Source organism: Drosophila grimshawi, unplaced genomic scaffold (assembly GCF_018153295.1).
Source record: "Drosophila grimshawi isolate 15287-2541.00 unplaced genomic scaffold, ASM1815329v1 contig_1369, whole genome shotgun sequence".
NCBI classification, from domain to species: domain Eukaryota; kingdom Metazoa; phylum Arthropoda; class Insecta; order Diptera; family Drosophilidae; genus Drosophila; species Drosophila grimshawi.
In genome coordinates this window covers 1,498,311-1,517,322 of record NW_025062891.1, presented here as the reverse complement: position 1 = coordinate 1,517,322, position 19,012 = coordinate 1,498,311, and the positions used below count along the sequence as shown (strand labels likewise).

Here is a 19,012-nt window from a genome sequence, read left to right as displayed (position 1 = left end):
ATTTGATGCCTTAATTAAATTAATAAGTTCTGCAAGCATACCCATATCCTATTTAAAAAAAAAGCCTTGCTTGTTACAATTTAAGAGATATGCTAACTTTTTTACAAAAGCTATTTATTATTTTCTGAAAAATAAACTGCCAATAAAACACGTAAGAAGCGTCTTTTATGTGACCCCGACATCGGTGGAAACTGGTGGAAGTTTTGAACAAATGAGCTCTGTATACAAAAGTTTTTCAAAAAACCCTTTCTAATCAGAAAGTAGCAGCTATAAACTTTGACTACACATTGAGCTTGGAAATTGGAACTCTACTGATGCGTTTGAAGAAGTAGCCATAAAATCATTATTAATCTTAAATCCTCCCCAATTAAGTTCCAGTGGACGAAATAATGCTTTGGGCAGATTTGAAAATAAATTGTTAAAAGTTAGAGAGTTAATAATAATCTGTATCTACAAATAAGTACAAATTGTTTCACAGATTTTTACTATTAATTTTTTTTTTGTAATTACATAAACATATTTTATATCTTAGAAATATTTTTGACTACTTGACGATTTAATAATGAACTGCGGCCGGCCGACGTTGAATGTTCTTCACATTTGATGAACATTCAATATATGTATGTGGTATATGTAAGTAAGTATGAGTTCTTGAGATGAATTGCGCATTTATGAAAAAAGCACATGATTGATGACATATACGTATTTTGGTTTGTTATATACACAGAAAATTAGCTTTTTTTTTTAAGTTTAGAAGTGGACATTATTTGTATGAAATTTAAGCACAGGATAGTTTAGGAAAATTAGTAGTTTACAATTTATGCATGGCCATGTAAGGCGGAAGTGTTACAATACATATGTTCAGCTGCGTTATTTAACGTGTCTTCTATTATTTTTAAGGGTTCATTTGATTCATGGCTTATATCATTTGGTCTGTGTAAGCTGCTTTGAGTTATTCCGTCACCAACAATACCACTGCTGTGTGCCGTCTGTAAATGTTGTGTGTTGAAGCCTTGCTGTAGATTCTCATTATCATATAGACTGATGTCAGCAACACTGCAACCAATGGTGTTCACCGGCTCGTCGGCAATAGCAATATCGGAAGCCAATTGAACAGATTCACAGATTAATGATCCGCTTGATTCTTTTCGAGCAAGCTTCTTTACATTTTTCGTTGAGAACGATTGATAACGATTCCTTATTGAATCGACCACATCAAATAAATTCTTAGCATCCATGGCCAAGATGTGTGCAGCAGATAGCATACTCCTTCAAGCAAAAAATATAAAACATATGAACAAATTAACCTCCCATATTAGATCTACTTAGATCTACTTACTTGCGATATTCATTATCCAGCGTAGTATCATTGTATTGATGTGCTAAGTGCATGGCTGAGACCAACTCATGCATGTCTTTGGATAGAACTTTGTGCGCCATCTCCACTTCTCTATAAAACACATAAATAAAATCATTAAAAATCATGTACAAAATTCGCTAGGCAATAATATATTACTTTAAAGCTTGCGGCGGAAACAATATAGAAATATTATCGACTGATTTAAGTAGATTTCTCAGCTCCACTCCAACATTCTTGACTAAACTCAAGTAGCCATCGACGTGCGATTTTTCCACACCTTGCGAAAGCACCATTATTGATTTTACCACCGCTGTGGTAGCACAGTAGACCTCATCATTTGCACGATTTACGGGTCGGATTCCATCTTGATTTTCACTATTTCGAGACTTTGCAGTGTCCTCTGTTGTCGCTAAAGACGACATTAAGTAATCAGATGACGAGTTATTTAACTTAAGTGGATAAACATTTGGATTAGGTATCTTTGGCCTCGTGTTCGCACTCGAACAATCAGGTAAGCTTGTCGGACCACCCAATATCGAATCCGATTTAAACGATTGATGTTTTAGCATAACATCGGCTGGCGTTGGGCTCGAACGCTTCCTCTGCAATTTCAAGAGTATAGTGCAATAGTATATAGCAATTTCAATATATAGTATCAACTTACGACCAATTCCTCTTGATATAGCCATTCACCATCGCTATTGCTGTCCTTGCGTTGTTGCCATAGTTTTTCGCTAATTGGTTGGGGAATGCTCTATAAATGGACATAGTAATTTATCATTAGTGACTGAGGAAAAGTTCGACATCTTAAACAATAACTTAAAATTTAAATGATCAAATAATGAAAAGAATATAAAACGAAAAGGCGTCCCGTTGTCATGTGTCATCCAGTCCAGTCAAACCTGATTTGCCACATCAGTGTTTAGTTGCATGCAAGTGGCTCCTTCCAAAATTTCGTCCTTGAGTTCAACCTGGAGCTGGGGAGGAAGCGTTGTCCATTGGCGCTCCCATTTGCGTGGAATATCATCTGTGTCATGCATTGCATATTCTATGCCAAAGCTGTTTTGCTGCACTTCCGGCACTGTTTGATACGAACTCATTGTGGATGGATGTAGAATTGCGCTGGCTTCGCTGTTCTTTTTCACAGACACACAGGTTTTAAGGCCGACGCCACCAAAGTCATATATCTCTTCTGGCAGCGATTCGCATTCGATTGATGCTTTCATTTGTTGACGATATGTGTGGAATATGCCTTTGCGTTCTATGCTCCTGGAACGATCCGATAAATTGATGGGTGGCTTATGGAATATCATATTTTGAGCTGCCATTAAAGATTGATGACGCTCCAAACTGCCACCCTTTGAGTGCAAAGCCTTCTCCATTGGTGGTACCTGGTGCCTTTCGAGACTGCCATATAAACTGTAGCCTGTAGGAAGCCGAGCCGTTGATCCCTGCATTTGATCCATATGAAAGTCATTTTCCGTATGTGGTGCACAGATAATGAAATTATTTTTAAGTGGCAAATGCTCGGACGATAATCCGGATACCTGAGGCTTAATATTCTTGGGATGGAAATTAGCTGGCATAGAAGTCGAATCAAATGAACTACTGACAGATGATGATGTAGATGGATTAAGATTTTGAGAAGAGGGGCTATTGGTTGGAAATTTGTTTTGCTGTTTCTCTGAATCAGCTACAGGATCAAGTTTAAGGAGCTCGGCTGCAGGGAGTTTAGTTGTTTTAAGCGAATGATTCGATTTAGTGACATCGATTCCTACGGCTAAAGTATTAAATACCGAAGCTGGGGTTGTGTAGGCCGCCGGATTTATGCCACGCTTTTGATTCTCCATCATTAGTCGGGCAAGGACTGCAGGATTTTGGGCAATAATATAGGTCTGCGGTACAGTCCTATTTTCTTCGTTGACATTCATTAAGCTTGGCATATCTGCAATCAACAATTGAACAATTATTAACAATATTGTGCTTCATATACTATTACCAAATTATTACCAGTATCATTTACTGTTCGAGATGGCTTTAATGGAGGAATGTCGTTGTCCGCGTCGCCAAGCCAAGAAATGCCTGCAACACGACGGTGCTCTCGCCTCATAGTTTCGGACGAACTGATGCTATCTTCCAATAAAATTTCACTGGAATTTATAAATTACAGCAATTAATATCTTATTGAACAATAATCTAGTTAGTTAACATACAAAAGTGTTTCCTTAATACGCTTAAAGTTCGGCCTCTTCAGCGGTTCGTAGGCCCAACACTGTGACATCAGTGAGTATAATCTGGGCGGACAATTGAGTGGCAAAGGCAACCTCTCTCCATTCTCGAGCTTTGTGATAACATCACTGTTTTTCACGCCTTGAAAGGGTTTGACGCCCAGCATCAGAATCTCCCAAATACAAACACCTAATTGGAGATAAATGGTAAATGGTCAGGCACAAATATTTATAATTGTTTTCTGTATTTTACGAACCAAACATCCAGACATCACTAGCAGTCGTAAATCGACGAAAATTGATTGACTCGGGTGACATCCATTTGATGGGGAGCGCAACTGCAATCACAAATTTATGAAGTTCGAATTGATTGAGGTTCGGCTAAGACGATTTGCTAACCTGTGGGTGTCGAGTGATAATATGATTGATCAGAAACCCAGCGCGACAAACCAAAATCAGCCAACTGAAATTGTATAAATGTTAATGTTAAGTATGCACTAATTTGCCATTCTAGTTCTTAACCTTGACACAAGTGGGCGTGCTCACAAGAACATTTCGCGCGGCAATGTCTCTGTGAACAAACTTCTTCGATTCCAAGTAGCTGAGTGCCGTTGCCAACTGATAGCAATATTTAAGTAAAACTCCGTGTGTCAATCTGTCAAAAGACGAGCCATTTAAAAATGATTACAAATAATATTGATATATTGTACATACCTCTCACTGTTTGTCTTTAAGTACGCACGCAACTCGCCAAGCTTGGCCAATTCCATAACTATCCAAATGGGCATGATACTGCAAATACCAATCAATCTTATGATGTGCGGATGATCGAATTTTTGCATTATATCTGGAAATAAGCAGGTTCGAAATGAATACAGTATAAATTAGTTTCACTTTAACTCATTTACATGCTTCGGCAAGAAAGTTTTCTGTCTTTTCTGGGTCGTCATTGGCTTTACAGGTTTTAACAGCAACCTGAATGACATCATATTTGGCATCGCTATTGCTTTGATCACTCTCATTGGCCTTAATCTTTTTAGCTGATATTGGTATTGTGTACGATCCAACATAAACGTCTCCAAATTGCCCAACACCAATTTTCGCACTAAGTACTATTTGAGATCGATCCAGCTCGTAGTTGCGCACTAAAAAATTTGTTAAGAAAAATAACTAAAGGAATTTAAGGTTCAATCAGATGATGAATCCTTTGCTTACCTGTGGGTGTGGAATAATCCCCTTCGCCTTCTAATAAACCTATTTCAGCGTAATCATCTGTTAGCATAGGTTTACTTTTACTAGGGGATGACGTAGTTGGTTGATCGTTGCTTGTTTTTGTGGAGCTATCAGCAGTGTTTACACTTGATTCGCGTTGCCATATTGTAAATCCCAGATCTTTCGTTAATAGTCGGCAATAGCCATCAATAAGATCAGCAATACTCTCAGCAGTCTGTAAAATGTTTCACAGTTATCGTTAGAATAGCATGGGGTTAAAAAATAATTATATTATACTTACGTTAACCCCGTTGCACGTTATTATTAATGGTTCCGCAATATTCGATGCAGAAATTTTGATTTGCGTTTTGATCTTTTGACAATTGCAATTTAAATTTTGTTGCTCCGCTTCGATGAGTAATTTTTCCTTTGGGAGAGCGCAGGTTTTAATAGCAACAACATCCTTGAACTGAGCTACATTCCTTAAACTTGCTTGAGGATGTGTCTGGTAAGAGATTCCTATACATTTAAATACGCGTTAGTTTTAAATTGATGAGAGAAGAATGAGCAAATCAAATTATTACCAATATGCGGACCAACGTGTAGAATTCCAGATATGTTCCAAGCAGAGCTCAAGGTAACCGAAAATTGTTCAAAATCGGTTAGGAAAAAGTTTTTCAGCAGATGGAAGAACCTGTTTTTCAAATATTTTCAAATTAGAGATTAAATTGATGGAGTTAAGGAATATGAATACATACTTCGTCAAGTACTCAATGTCATTGTAATTGTAGACCTTTTTGTATCCAACTTGGATCATTTTCTTTAGATTCTTTGGTTTTGTTGTGCTTATCACAGATTGCGGAATAAAACATTTAAATCCAATTTCTTTCTCTATATAATCGATGTGTTGCTTCTTATCGGGCGCCTTAAGCGTTATATTTTTGAAATAATGACGTATGCCCAGACAGCAAAGTTGTACGGCTAAATCGGCGTCAACAGCGGTCAGATTCGCTTGAATATAATCGTCCTTTACCTAAATACCACATTTTCGTTACTGGTTATTGAAATGAAATTTCGTTTAATTTTCACCTGATCAAAATAATAAAAGCAAGTTGTCTTGTCTTCGTCGAAGAGATCTTGAATCCTGTGGGGCACATAGCGTACTCGCAGCTCCACACGCCACACTCCTGTGGTCACAGATCGTCGTCCTTGATGCGTGCCCTTGCATTCTGTTAGGTTTGCTTTTATCGGATCGTTGTTGGGACAATCGATATTGGAGCATCCCGGTGAGAGTATGTGCGACAACACCTTGTCCATTAACGTTGTCCGCGCTAACCATAGTACCTAATGACAAAAAAAACTATAAGTAATAATTCCTAGATTCATTTGACAACATACTTCTTTGGTAATCACATTTAACATGCGACATGCATAACGCTGAATGCTTGGAGGTGGTTGACCATCTTTTCCAAACTCCTCGACTGTTTTCTTAATTATGTGGAATACCGTTTCATTTTTATTGAACGCAATCGATTTGAAACTCTTGTTGGGCATATGCACATGGAGCACATAATCTTCCGAATGGGCTAAGATTTTCAAAATTAGTGCAAATTTATTAGACAATTAAAAAATGTTCCAAAGTTGATGCAAATTACTTACACTCATTGCTCTTATGCGGCTGATTGCTTTGGTTGCCTTCCGCAGTGTTCATGCTTCAAATAATATCGCACTGCTGGCGATTTTATATATGAATTCACCACCTATTAAATTTATGCAAGCCAGACTTTTGTTATTTTTAGGCATTTACATACGATATTTTCCGTATACATATTCCGTCACCCATATGTTTATTCTATACCACCTGGACTCGTACTCTGAAATTCTGCAATGATGTCTGTCTCAAACTCTGTGATCGATTAATCTGTTCGTCGGATTCTATGAGAATTATGTACGTCGTATTGAGGTACTTTAATATACATTTTTATATACATATGGACAAACACATACATACACATATGTACATATGAAACTTGAATATTGCAATATGCGCTCGCTAAAAAAATATATGTGCCCTGGCAAGTTAGTTAAGACTCCTGTGTATATCTGACATTTGCACATACAGCAAATGAATTTTATATCAACTGTGCGCTCAGCACTATTTAGTTATTTAATAATCGTACGATTTGAAAACAGTAATTAATTCCTCTTACAAGTTCTTCTTCTTCTTAAATGATTCTATTCATAGGAGTGTCTGTCTGTTGTATATTTTACTCGTCTTTGGGCATTCACACAAAACGAATTAGGAAGATAGAAGTGACGTCACAAATTTACACGGAGCACCGCCACAATTTTGGAGTGTTCGAGTAAAATATATTTATTAATATATTTATTAAAATTAAGTTTAACCAATTAATTTTTAGCCAAGGGAAATATCTTCGGATGCTTCTTAATTGTGTCTGTTTTAAAAGGTTGCTTTAAGGCCAGCTTCATAAATAAAATTATTTATTATATATTAGTATGTTTACGAGAATTGGTTCCTGTGAGGGAGACAAGGAACCGAATTAAATGATCACAAAGCGATGGTTCAAAAATTTTTATTTTTATTTTAATTTTTTTGTTAAGTCTTGATTTGTTTACTTAACAAATACGTACCATGAATTATAAGATTTTAATAGCGTGAAACATGAGAACGGATGCATTAATTCCGAAAATATCGATGGTTTCCGAATGCTTGAGTCATCGATAAGACTATTCGATATCAACATATCTAATATCAATGCATATTTTACTTTTGTCAATGGCCATAACTAAGCGTCGATTTAAAGAGCAACCCTATTAAATGTGTGTTGAATTTAAGGAATATTAAAATTTCATGCAGATGGTAAATCTTGTAAATAGATTACAAGCAACTATGTGAGTACAGTGAATACCATTGCATAAGAGAGAACGCATTAAGCAACATTTTAATTGGTGTACCAAAACTATTTGCGTACCATTTGTACACGTCTACAGAACAAAAAATGTCGGACTCTGAAGTCAGCAATATGTCAGACAGTGGATCCGAAGATGGATCGATATCAAACAAGTCGCAGCAAAGTGTTCGATCCAAGTCCGGTTTTCGCTCAAGGTCAAGGTCGGTATCCCGATCCCGATCTCGTTCTTCTCGATCCCGTTCCCAATCCGTGCATTCGGGATCAGGATCTGATTCTCCACAACCTCAAGGTGGACGCAGTGCACACCGTCGCAAATCCGAGGACTCTGAGGATGAAGACGCGTATGGCGAGGATATAGACTCTGAGGAATATGAGGAGGAAGAGAACGAGGATGATCATCCGAGGAAGAAGAAGAAAAAAGAGCGCTTTGGTGGCTTTATTATTGATGAAGCTGAAGTGGATGACGAGGTGGATGAAGATGATGAGGGTGAGGAGGGTGCCAACGAGATTGGCATAGTTGGCAATGAAATTGATGAACTGGGCCCAACCGCCAGAGATATTGAAATCAGAAGAAGAGGCACCAATTTGTGGGAGTAAGTTTTATGCGATTTAAAAAAAGGGAATTTTATTTAATTGAATTTGTAATTTGTATAGCACTCAAAAGGAGGATGAAATTGAGGAATATCTAAGAAAGAAATATGCTGACGAATCAATGGTTAAGCGTCACTTTGGTGATGGTGGCGAAGAAATGTCTGACGAGATCACGCAACAAACTCTTTTACCAGGCATCAAGTAAGTAAACCTCATAAATACCCTATAAACTTACTCATATTCCAAATCCTTAACAAAGGGATCCTAATTTGTGGATGGTGAAATGTCGAATTGGTGAAGAGAAGGCGACTGCATTGCTGCTGATGAGAAAGTTCCTAACATACTTAAACACCGACGATCCGTTGCAAATCAAATCAATCATTGCACCCGAAGGAGTGAAAGGATATATCTATCTGGAGGCATATAAGCAGACGCATGTTAAGACCGCTATTGACAATGTGGGTAATTTGCGTATGGGCAAATGGAAGCAGGAAATGGTGCCCATAAAAGAAATGACAGATGTGCTTAAAGTCGTTAAAGAACAAGTTGGCCTGAAGCTTAAGCAGTGGGTGCGCTTGAAGCGTGGCTTGTACAAAGATGATATTGCGCAAGTGGATTATGTGGACTTGGCACAAAATCAAGTGCATCTCAAGCTGCTTCCTCGCATCGACTACACTCGAATGCGCGGTGCCTTAAGGACAACGGCAACGGTATAAAATAAATACATTGATTAATTTATGTCTATGCTAATGGATTATTTGTATTTCAGGAGACTGATGATTCCAAGCGTAAGAAGAAACGAAGACCGCCAGCAAAACCATTTGATCCAGAAGCTGTTAGGTATGCGATCCATTTAAATCGCCTCATAGAATCTTATTGAAAATATATACTTATAGGGCAATCGGCGGAGAAGTTCACTCGGATGGTGATTTTTTGCTGTTTGAAGGCAGTCGCTATTCGCGCAAAGGATTTCTGTATAAAAATTTCAACATGTCTGCAATTTTGTCAGAGGGCGTAAAACCTACCCTTGCCGAATTGGAGCGATTTGAAGAAACCCCGGAGGGTAAAGTTTACGATTATTTCAGATATGAATATGCAATTTAAACGTGTCCTTTATATTTTTTAGAGGTTAACTTGGAAATAATGGCAAATGTTAAAGATGATCCAACTGCTGCCCATTCATTTTCGATGGGCGATAATGTTGAAGTTTGTGTGGGTGATTTGGAGAACTTGCAGGCAAAAATTGTGGCAATTGATGGCACAATGATTACAGTTATGCCAAAGCATCAAGATTTAAAGGTACATTAGTATTAATATTTGAGTTTATTAATTACAATTTACAAAATAACTCTGTGTTCACTTGTAGGATCCTCTCATTTTTAAAGCTAGCGAATTGCGTAAATACTTTAAAACTGGCGACCATGCAAGAGTTTTAGCTGGACGATATGAAGGAGAAACTGGACTCATCATTCGTGTGGAGCCACAGCGAGTTGTACTCGTCTCCGATTTGACCAACCATGAACTTGAGGTATTGCCACGAGACTTGCAATTATGCTCGGATGTAGCTACGGGTGTGGATTGTCTGGGTCAATTTCAATGGGGAGATCTTGTGCAACTTGAGTGAGTAGTTATCAACTGGATATCGTATTTCATCTTTCAACTAATGTCAACTTTCTCAGTTCGCAAAATGTTGGCGTCATTGTGCGTTTGGAGCGTGAGAACTTTCATGTCCTGGGAATGAATGGTAAATGTATTGAGTGCAAGCCAACAGCTCTGCACAAGCGACGAGAAAATCAGAATACTGTTGCTCTGGATGCCGATCAAAATCAAATTCGCCGACGAGATATTGTTAAAGTTATGGAGGGACCCCACGCCGTAAGCATTTAAATTACGATATATAATGCACACGGCATTATAATCTTTAATTTGTGTGTTTATATAGGGACGATCAGGAGAAATCAAGCATTTGTATCGTAGCTTGGCATTTCTTCATTGCCGCATGTATACGGAAAATGGAGGCATATTCGTCTGTAAGACGCGTCATTTGCAGCTCGCTGGTGGCAGCAAGACGAATGTCAGCAATGCTAACACCCTGGGTGGGTTGGGATTCATGTCACCGCGCATACAATCACCAATGCATCCGTCTGGTGGGCGTGGCGCTCGTGGTGGGTCGCGTGGTGGACGAGGTGGTTTTCGCGTTACACGCGATCGCGAACTTTTGGGCAAGACTATCAAGATTTGTGGTGGTCCTTACAAAGGTAAAGCTCAATGTTTTAATATAGTTCCTCCAAATTTAAATATGAATTTTTTAGGTGCCGTTGGCATTGTCAAGGATGCAACTGAGAGCACAGCTCGCGTTGAATTGCATACATCGTGTCAAACGATTTCTGTCGATCGCAATCACATTGTGATTGTCGGTGAGCCTGGCAAGGAGGGCAGCGTATCCACATATGGACGCACTCCAGCACGCACACCGGGTTATGGAGCACAAACTCCCAGTTACACTGCTGCTGGCTCGAAAACTCCTTTGGTTGGCAGTCAGACCCCCAATTGGGATACGGATACACGTACGCCGTATGGTACAATGACGCCATCGCATGATGGCAGTATGACCCCAAGACATGGCGCTTGGGATCCGACCGCAAATACAACGCCAGCAAGGAATACAGATTTCGATTATTCACTGGAGGAGCCGAGTCCCAGTCCAGGATACAATCCAAGTATGATACTTAACATTCACCTGCTGTAGTTGCAATATTTTACTGTACTATTCACTTAGGCACTCCGGGCTATCAAATGTCATCACAATTTGCACCGCAAACGCCAGGTACGCTCTACGGCTCGGATCGCAGCTATAGTCCATTCAATCCGAGTCCCAGTCCAGCACCATCGCCATATCCAGTTGGCTATATGAATACACCATCGCCATCGACATATTCACCCAATACACCAGGTGGTGTACCACAGTCCCCATACAACCCACAAACGCCGGGAGCCAGTCTGGACTCCTCCATGGGCGATTGGTGTACCACGGACATTGAGGTTCGCATTCACACCCACGATGACACGGATCTCGTTGGACAGACAGGCATAATTCGAACTGTCTCGAATGGAGTTTGCTCCGTATTTCTGCGCCAGGAGGATCGTAGCGTGTCCATAGTCAGTGAGCATCTAGCTCCTGTTCCACCCAACAGTGGTGATGAATTCAAGGTTATCTATGGGGAGGAAAGAGAATCTGTGGGTAAAGTTTTGTCCAAGCAGGAGGGCGATGTTCTCGTTTGTAAGATAAACGATGATGTCAAAATGATACCCATTAATCATTTGTGCAAGATGAAATCCATTGATTAGATTATACAAACTTTTGACAATGTGGAAAGAGCACACTTGATATACATAATACAGCATTAAATTTATCCGATGATTTAAATATTAAATATACCCGCTTAAGGGGTAACAAAATTGTACGTTTTTTACTTTATCGATTAAGTTTTGAACAAGTTATAGGTGAGGATAGTTTTGACAATCTTTTTTAGAATTTGTTTATAGATTTTGACTTAAAAATGTGTTGTGGCAACATGACATAAATTTAAAAAATGCGTTAGAGTTTTGCATAGTTATTGCATTGAAACATTTATACCCTAGATGTTCAAATGGTCGAATACGGTTATATTGACCGGTACGTATTCATTAATGCTCTTATTTTTTAATGTAAGGCCAAAAAAAAATTATTGTTTTTTAATTGAATAAAATACTAGGTACTGAAAATTGTATTCCTCTGCCATAAGCTCTTTGCAAGTGGTATTTTCTGCAAAAAATCAGATTGGTCACACTGCTTTTCTATGTTATATTATACTGCCGGTTTCATTGGTGAAGTCAGACAGTATTCGTCGTGTGAAGCGGAAAGAAGTGTGTTTGTTGACTACAAGCAGGAAATATTTGTTAAGCTTAAAGTTTATATATATTAAAAAAAAATAAAATGCGTGAAATTGTACACATCCAAGCTGGTCAGTGCGGCAACCAAATTGGAGCTAAGGTATGTATTGATTACTCTCGTAAATCTAGCCGTAATTGAGTTAAAAATAGGAATGAAGTACAGTTACTAGACAATATGGCGTCATTTTTTTGCACTGCCATGTGGCAAATTTATTGAGGACACCGGCTTTTGCGCATACATTTCTATACCACATAATGTATACATACAAATGTATGAATATGAATTCTGTATGCATGAATGCATATATCTATAAATGTATCAATTTATGTATGTATGTATAAGTATCTCATGCAGTTTTTCCATATGTGTATACATAATCGACCATTTAATCCATAAATTTTGGGTGTGCCTGCATTTTACATATATGTGATCATAAAATTGAGTGCATTTTGTCTTTTCGTGTACATATGTTTCTATGTATACAGATTTACTTCTATGTATGTATGTACATATGAATGAGTCAGCTTTGCTGCAAAGCTCTCATTTTTTTCATCCAATGAGAAAGTCGCTTCGGTTAGTACATGCATAAGTATGTATGTGTGCTACTTGTATGCTTGTATGATAACATTCATTTATGTGTATGCTTATAATTGGTGAAAGGTATCCACATATTTTTTAAATTGATTTTTCTTGCATACACATACGAACGGGAATGTGTGCATACGTGTTTCACTTTGTGTTCAATTTGCTTGAACTGACTTCTGACGGAGTTTTGCTGAAGAGAAAATATGATGTCATTTTACCTAAAATGGCTGAACCGGTTGTCGACCGGTTCGCAATGACACGAAACATGCATACATATTCATATATACATGCGTTTAGGGATATATATATGTATATCTTTATTTATTGACTAGTTTACAGATGTTTGTATAGCTTTGAATAACCGGTGTTTTTTTTATTGCTTTCTTCTATTTGGTGTTGATAAATGAAGAAACAATCTCTAAAAAGGCATATTTAAATAAAATCAAGCAAATGTGCAATGAGAACAAGCAGAACGCTTGTTCTCCACACAAATACCGCTAAATATACCGATATGCACTAATACCATACAAAGTAGCTACTTCTTTCTATACATATGACACACCCAAAGGCGCGGTGTTGCCACTTTTCACGAGCATGCTCGTGAACAACTTGCCGCACCGGCAGGCAAAGCCTCCCATTCCGAACGGAAAAAAGGCTGAGTCATCGCCGACATCGTCCTTTCGGGCAAATCAATAGAGCCTTTGTTGTCCTCTTTTGAATACACACGAAAAGAAAACTACCCCCATTTTACATGAGCAGCAGCTGCAACACAGTTTTGTGCATCGATGCTCTCTCTCACAACTACATACATTACATATACATAGTTAAATGTATATGGTATGAGCCGACAGAGAGACAGACACGCCTTCTGTGAATTTGCTTGTTGTTATTTATTTTTACGATGGTTATTTTGTGGGCTCATGGCAACTTTATGTATTTGTGGTTTTATTTTTTTTTTTGAGGTAGAAATGTTTTAATTGTTTATTCGACATAAACAAGTTAAAAATCTAACGCTCAACAATGACGTAATGCCCCCAAAAAGCACTTTTCTAATGCCATATGGTTGGTTGGTTGGTGGACTGATGGCAGACATCGAATTAAACGTAAGCTTGGCCTCGCCGCTAACGCCCCTCGCATTTATTTTTCTCGCTCAACTCTCGAGTGTGGGTTGATATTTGTCGCTGTCTCTGTTGATGATGTAAGCGAGCGAGCGAGCTGTACATGCATACTACATACATGTACAGGCTTAAATTTAAGGTAGGCAGCAGCAGCAGCTGTTGGTTTGCTGTTGATGATGACGACGGTGCTCAAAGTGCGTGGGTAGCACGCAGTCTGTTTAACTGCCTACCTATCTCTACCTACCCACTGCCTACCTAATCCATCCATCACATTCATGTATCAAGCAAAACAGTTAAGGTGGACAGCTGGTGTTATATTGTAAATCAACCCACGCCTAGTTGGGGTGAGACAGCCACAGCCATGATGATGACAATGTTTCCGTTGTTGTCGTCTCACATTGAAGCCCACCTTAATGTTCACTCACTCATCGCCTACTTCTATATAAAGCTTTCTTTTATTTGCCTGTCCTTCAATGGTCACATCGGTTTCCTGTACAAACGAAAAAAAAACATGTATATATATACACATATATATATACATATATCTAGCTCAGCTCATGCTGACTATGATCATTTTTCTTACAAATTAAAGTCGATAAATCGATTTATATGATGGAAATATGAGCTTGGCTAAATATAAGCGACATTTATACGAAAAAAAAGAGAAAAACAAAATTGTGTAAATAATGTTATCGCAGTAAACAATTACTGATTGTACATAAATATTTATGATATAAACACTAAGTTATGCGGTTAAGAACGTCATTAAGACTATTTTTATAAATGAATGGCTTTATAAAAAAGTTAGTTGAGTTATTGTAAACAATTTATAATTGAAGGAAAGTTAAGCAGTGTTCAGCAAAAAAATGATTCCTGATTCAGGTCTTGCTGTGAAACAGTAATACAATTTTGTAGTCATATTATATTAGCATCTATATCCCGATCAATATGATATAGTTATCCGACCCTGTCGGTTCATCATGTCGCATTACATTCACTTGAGGACAAATTTATAAAAAGATTGCAATTGTAAATTGTTGTTTTCAATTGGTTTCATTGCAGTTCTGGGAAATAATTTCCGATGAGCATGGCATCGATGCGACTGGCGCTTACCATGGTGACAGCGATCTGCAGCTGGAGCGCATCAATGTGTACTACAATGAGGCGTCCGGTGGCAAATATGTGCCCCGTGCTGTCTTAGTTGATCTGGAGCCTGGCACCATGGACTCGGTTCGCTCGGGCCCATTCGGCCAGATCTTCAGACCCGATAACTTTGTGTTCGGCCAGTCTGGTGCTGGCAACAACTGGGCCAAGGGCCATTACACAGAGGGCGCTGAGCTTGTTGATTCGGTGCTCGATGTTGTGCGCAAAGAGGCTGAATCGTGCGATTGCCTGCAAGGCTTCCAGCTAACACACTCCCTGGGCGGCGGCACTGGTTCCGGCATGGGTACCCTGCTCATTTCCAAGATCCGTGAGGAGTACCCCGACAGAATCATGAACACATACTCGGTTGTGCCCTCGCCAAAGGTATCGGACACCGTTGTGGAGCCCTACAATGCAACGCTGTCGGTCCATCAGCTGGTTGAAAACACAGACGAGACCTACTGTATCGATAATGAGGCCCTCTACGATATCTGCTTCCGTACACTCAAGCTGACGACCCCAACATACGGTGACTTGAACCATCTCGTCTCCCTGACAATGTCTGGCGTCACCACTTGCCTCCGCTTCCCTGGCCAACTGAATGCTGATCTCCGCAAACTGGCAGTCAACATGGTTCCATTCCCACGTCTGCATTTCTTCATGCCTGGCTTTGCGCCCCTGACATCCCGTGGCTCCCAGCAATATCGTGCACTGACCGTTCCCGAGCTGACTCAACAGATGTTCGATGCCAAGAACATGATGGCTGCATGCGATCCTCGTCATGGACGTTATCTGACCGTCGCTGCCATCTTCCGTGGACGCATGTCCATGAAGGAGGTCGACGAACAGATGCTGAACATCCAGAACAAGAACAGCTCATACTTTGTTGAATGGATCCCCAACAATGTGAAGACCGCTGTGTGCGACATCCCGCCCCGTGGTCTGAAAATGTCGGCTACCTTCATTGGTAACTCGACCGCCATCCAGGAGCTGTTCAAGCGCATCTCTGAGCAGTTTACGGCTATGTTCCGTCGCAAGGCTTTCTTGCATTGGTACACTGGCGAGGGTATGGATGAGATGGAGTTCACTGAGGCAGAGAGCAACATGAACGACTTGGTGTCTGAATACCAGCAGTACCAGGAGGCAACCGCCGATGAGGACGCTGAATTCGAGGAGGAGCAGGAGGCTGAGGTGGATGAGAACTAAAATGTGTCGTCGAACGTTGCGTCAAAATAAAAACGAGAACAAAATTAAGTTTAAAAAAAAATAATGATTGTTCTTTTCACGTCGTAGCCCCCAATAAAGTCGAAATTATTTCTTCTAAAAATCGAATAAATTGAATCATTGTTTATTTTTAATAATAAATGTCAAACTGCCAACTGGGAAATATTAAATATGCAATTTTTGTTTATATAGTGCTATACTCTTAAATATGATTTGTGTGAGTCTTTTATTCCCACGCCTGGAAAGCCAGTCATCAAATGTTATTCAAATCAATTGGTTTAAATTTATAGCCAATAAAAATGCATGAATGGGATTTTGTAACTCGGAGCGGCAAGCATTTCCGAGAGTGTTGTGAAATGTTTGTTTTTGGATATGTTGGTGATCTGAGCTTTTTCTATATTTGGCGAGAGTTCATCGGTGTCAACGAACTATGGACTCAATACAAAATTAAAAAAGGAGCCTACATACATGCAATGGGCAAAGCATATGGATAACGTCCTTATTAATATGTTAGCGAACTATTTAGCAACATGAAGAGATATTATAGCAAGAAAATGTAAGCAGTTGTAATAAAATTTGACAATTTTTTCCGGTTTTCCCTACGCAATTTTAGTACTATCAAAGTGGGGTGATAAAAACAATGCATTAGCCGCATCGCTTGGGATACCGGCGATCTGCTTATTTGCAAATATCTACATTTACATTTTTAATAATAGAACCATTCCTAAAACATTTTTGTTCTGCTTAGATATTTATGTACATTGTGTACATCATTTAAATATGTATGTGCTTCTAAATATTAAGCGATTAATATTTTAGGTACTTATCGATACAAATTAAATATATGAAAATACAGAAATTGTATAAAACGACATTGGAGCGACATTCGCCTGGCGATGATAAGTAATATATATATAATAGCACAATAAACTAAATACAAAAATAAATTAAGACAAATATATTTATATATCGATAAAATTTTCCATCGATTTCCTGCTGAAATTTACACGATAGCTTGACTTAAAGAAAAAAAATACTTAGTTTGGTATTGCATCCATTCACCAACACTAAATTGTATAAGTAAGATTTTAGTGTTGTCACAGACTGATTCTTTTTGGCAAGTAAGACAAAAAATAAATAAAATGGAGGATAATACAAAATAATGTAGTCGGTGCATTTTCCAGATGATAGCAATGGATGAGCAGCGCAGCGACAAGATCTATGGCGGTTGCGAGGGGCCAGATGCCATGTACGTCAAACTAATTTCTTCAGACGGCCACGAATTTATTGTAAAACGCGAACATGCTCTCACCTCTGGCACAATTAAGGCAATGTTATCTGGCCCAGGACAATTTGCGGAAAACGAGGCAAATGAAGTACACTTTCGGGAAATTCCGTAAGTTTTTACATGACAATGGCTACCAATTGCACACAGTACTTTTAATCCAAATCAAGTATGACCTAATGACCGGTCAAGGAATTACCAACGTATATGTACATGTATATTGCACATGCACATATGTATGTATGTATGCGTGCATGTGTGTGCAAATATCATATGCATATACATACATATGTACATAGGTGTGAACTTGTTAAAAATCAAGAACATCTATATATATATTCATAATTATATTTATATGTATATATTTATTTATATCTTGGTTTTTTGTCAACTGATTTAGTATTTAATTTTTAGAATATTTGATTAAGCTATTGTATATTTATATCCTTAAGAAAAAGCATAATCATTATCAATCAGATTGTAAACACGTTCTTCGTGTATATAGAAGTATATTTCATTACTCACTGTACTTCTAACTAGAAGTTAAGTCAGTAAATCTTGCAAACAGAAATTAGTGAACTAAATCATGTATTAATACAGCTAATGTAATAATATCTATCTTTAATGTAAAAATATACATCAACTTTTAAATAGATCCTATTTTATATATATTTATATGTTTTTTCTTTTCAGATCGCACGTTTTGCAGAAGGTGTGCATGTATTTCACTTATAAAGTTCGATATACCAACAGTTCAACTGAAATTCCCGAATTCCCGATTGCACCCGAAATTGCCTTAGAACTTTTAATGGCAGCTAATTTTCTAGATTGCTAAGTAATTGTTTAAACTTATTAATGTTAAATAAAATTTTGCAAAATGAATAAATATAATATATATTTGTCCTGTGTTTATTTCGGTTTTATTGTCAATATATGTGCTTACACACCGGTCGATTATGGTCGAAATTTCGACATTTGTGCTGCCAGATATGTGTAAACACGTGCCAGTTGCTCTGCCAGAGCGATGTGGCACCATTTTTGCCATAGACTATTTGCAGCTAAACGAACATATTTGGCAACAACTCGCCGAACCAATTGGAATGGCAAGCTGCTAACAATTCGCCGCCAGAGATGTCGGTGTTTGCCTCCTATAATTACATACAGAATTATTTCAAATTTTCAGCTTAAATTTAAACAATTACCAATGTCTGCGGTTGTTACGATATGATCTAAATTAAATGAATATATTTCGTTGAAAAACTATAAAAATAAGTAAGTATAAATTAAAAAATATATTTAAAAAATTAAAAGAGGTCATATCACAAGAAATACTTTTTGTTAAGGTGTTTTAAGCATTTAATTTGTTTCACAATCTACCAAACACCATTATTTTTTGCGT

The 19,012-nt window shown here is 38.2% G+C and overlaps 4 protein-coding genes across 6 annotated transcripts; 3 read left to right on the top strand and 1 right to left on the bottom strand.

The window, feature by feature from the left end:
• On the bottom strand, positions 1-7,049 carry LOC6560353 (focal adhesion kinase 1). 2 transcript variants are annotated; one of them, XM_032735034.1, is made up of 19 exons: positions 6,460-7,049; positions 6,199-6,386; positions 5,890-6,144; positions 5,559-5,833; positions 5,385-5,494; positions 5,102-5,319; positions 4,804-5,035; positions 4,497-4,733; positions 4,303-4,435; positions 4,111-4,243; positions 3,988-4,051; positions 3,846-3,926; positions 3,574-3,778; positions 3,371-3,510; positions 2,263-3,305; positions 2,025-2,114; positions 1,517-1,962; positions 1,340-1,450; positions 1-1,269 (listed from the first exon to the last, which is right to left on the bottom strand). In XM_032735034.1, exons 1-19 carry the CDS (start codon positions 6,509-6,511, stop codon positions 819-821), a joined length of 4,464 nt encoding a protein of 1,487 aa, XP_032590925.1. In that variant the 5' UTR covers positions 6,512-7,049; the 3' UTR covers positions 1-818. The 2 variants fall into 2 exon arrangements, with proteins under 2 accessions (XP_032590925.1, XP_001987018.1); XM_001986982.3 differs by having other exon boundaries at positions 3,157-3,305; positions 6,460-6,767.
• A 525-nt stretch (positions 7,050-7,574) lies between these two features.
• Positions 7,575-11,783, top strand: LOC6560352 (transcription elongation factor SPT5). Its single transcript, XM_001986981.2, has 12 exons — positions 7,575-7,713; positions 7,813-8,326; positions 8,388-8,525; positions 8,584-9,034; positions 9,094-9,164; positions 9,221-9,387; positions 9,451-9,623; positions 9,691-9,944; positions 10,004-10,199; positions 10,267-10,582; positions 10,637-11,044; positions 11,104-11,783. The coding sequence occupies exons 2-12, from the start codon at positions 7,821-7,823 to the stop codon at positions 11,670-11,672; spliced, it is 3,249 nt and encodes a 1,082-aa protein (XP_001987017.1). The 5' UTR covers positions 7,575-7,713; positions 7,813-7,820; the 3' UTR covers positions 11,673-11,783.
• A 367-nt stretch (positions 11,784-12,150) lies between these two features.
• LOC6560351 (tubulin beta-1 chain) lies at positions 12,151-16,445 on the top strand. Its single transcript, XM_001986980.2, has 2 exons — positions 12,151-12,357; positions 15,024-16,445. The coding sequence occupies exons 1-2, from the start codon at positions 12,301-12,303 to the stop codon at positions 16,308-16,310; spliced, it is 1,344 nt and encodes a 447-aa protein (XP_001987016.1). The 5' UTR covers positions 12,151-12,300; the 3' UTR covers positions 16,311-16,445.
• Positions 16,446-17,419: 974 nt separating this feature from the next.
• LOC6560238 (elongin-C) lies at positions 17,420-18,514 on the top strand. 2 transcript variants are annotated; one of them, XM_001986979.3, is made up of 3 exons: positions 17,420-17,449; positions 17,513-17,724; positions 18,307-18,514. In XM_001986979.3, exons 2-3 carry the CDS (start codon positions 17,513-17,515, stop codon positions 18,446-18,448), a joined length of 354 nt encoding a protein of 117 aa, XP_001987015.1. In that variant the 5' UTR covers positions 17,420-17,449; the 3' UTR covers positions 18,449-18,514. The 2 variants fall into 2 exon arrangements, with proteins under 2 accessions (XP_001987015.1, XP_032590462.1); XM_032734571.2 differs by having other exon boundaries at positions 17,434-17,449; positions 17,497-17,724.
• The last annotated feature ends 498 nt before the right edge of the window (positions 18,515-19,012 follow it).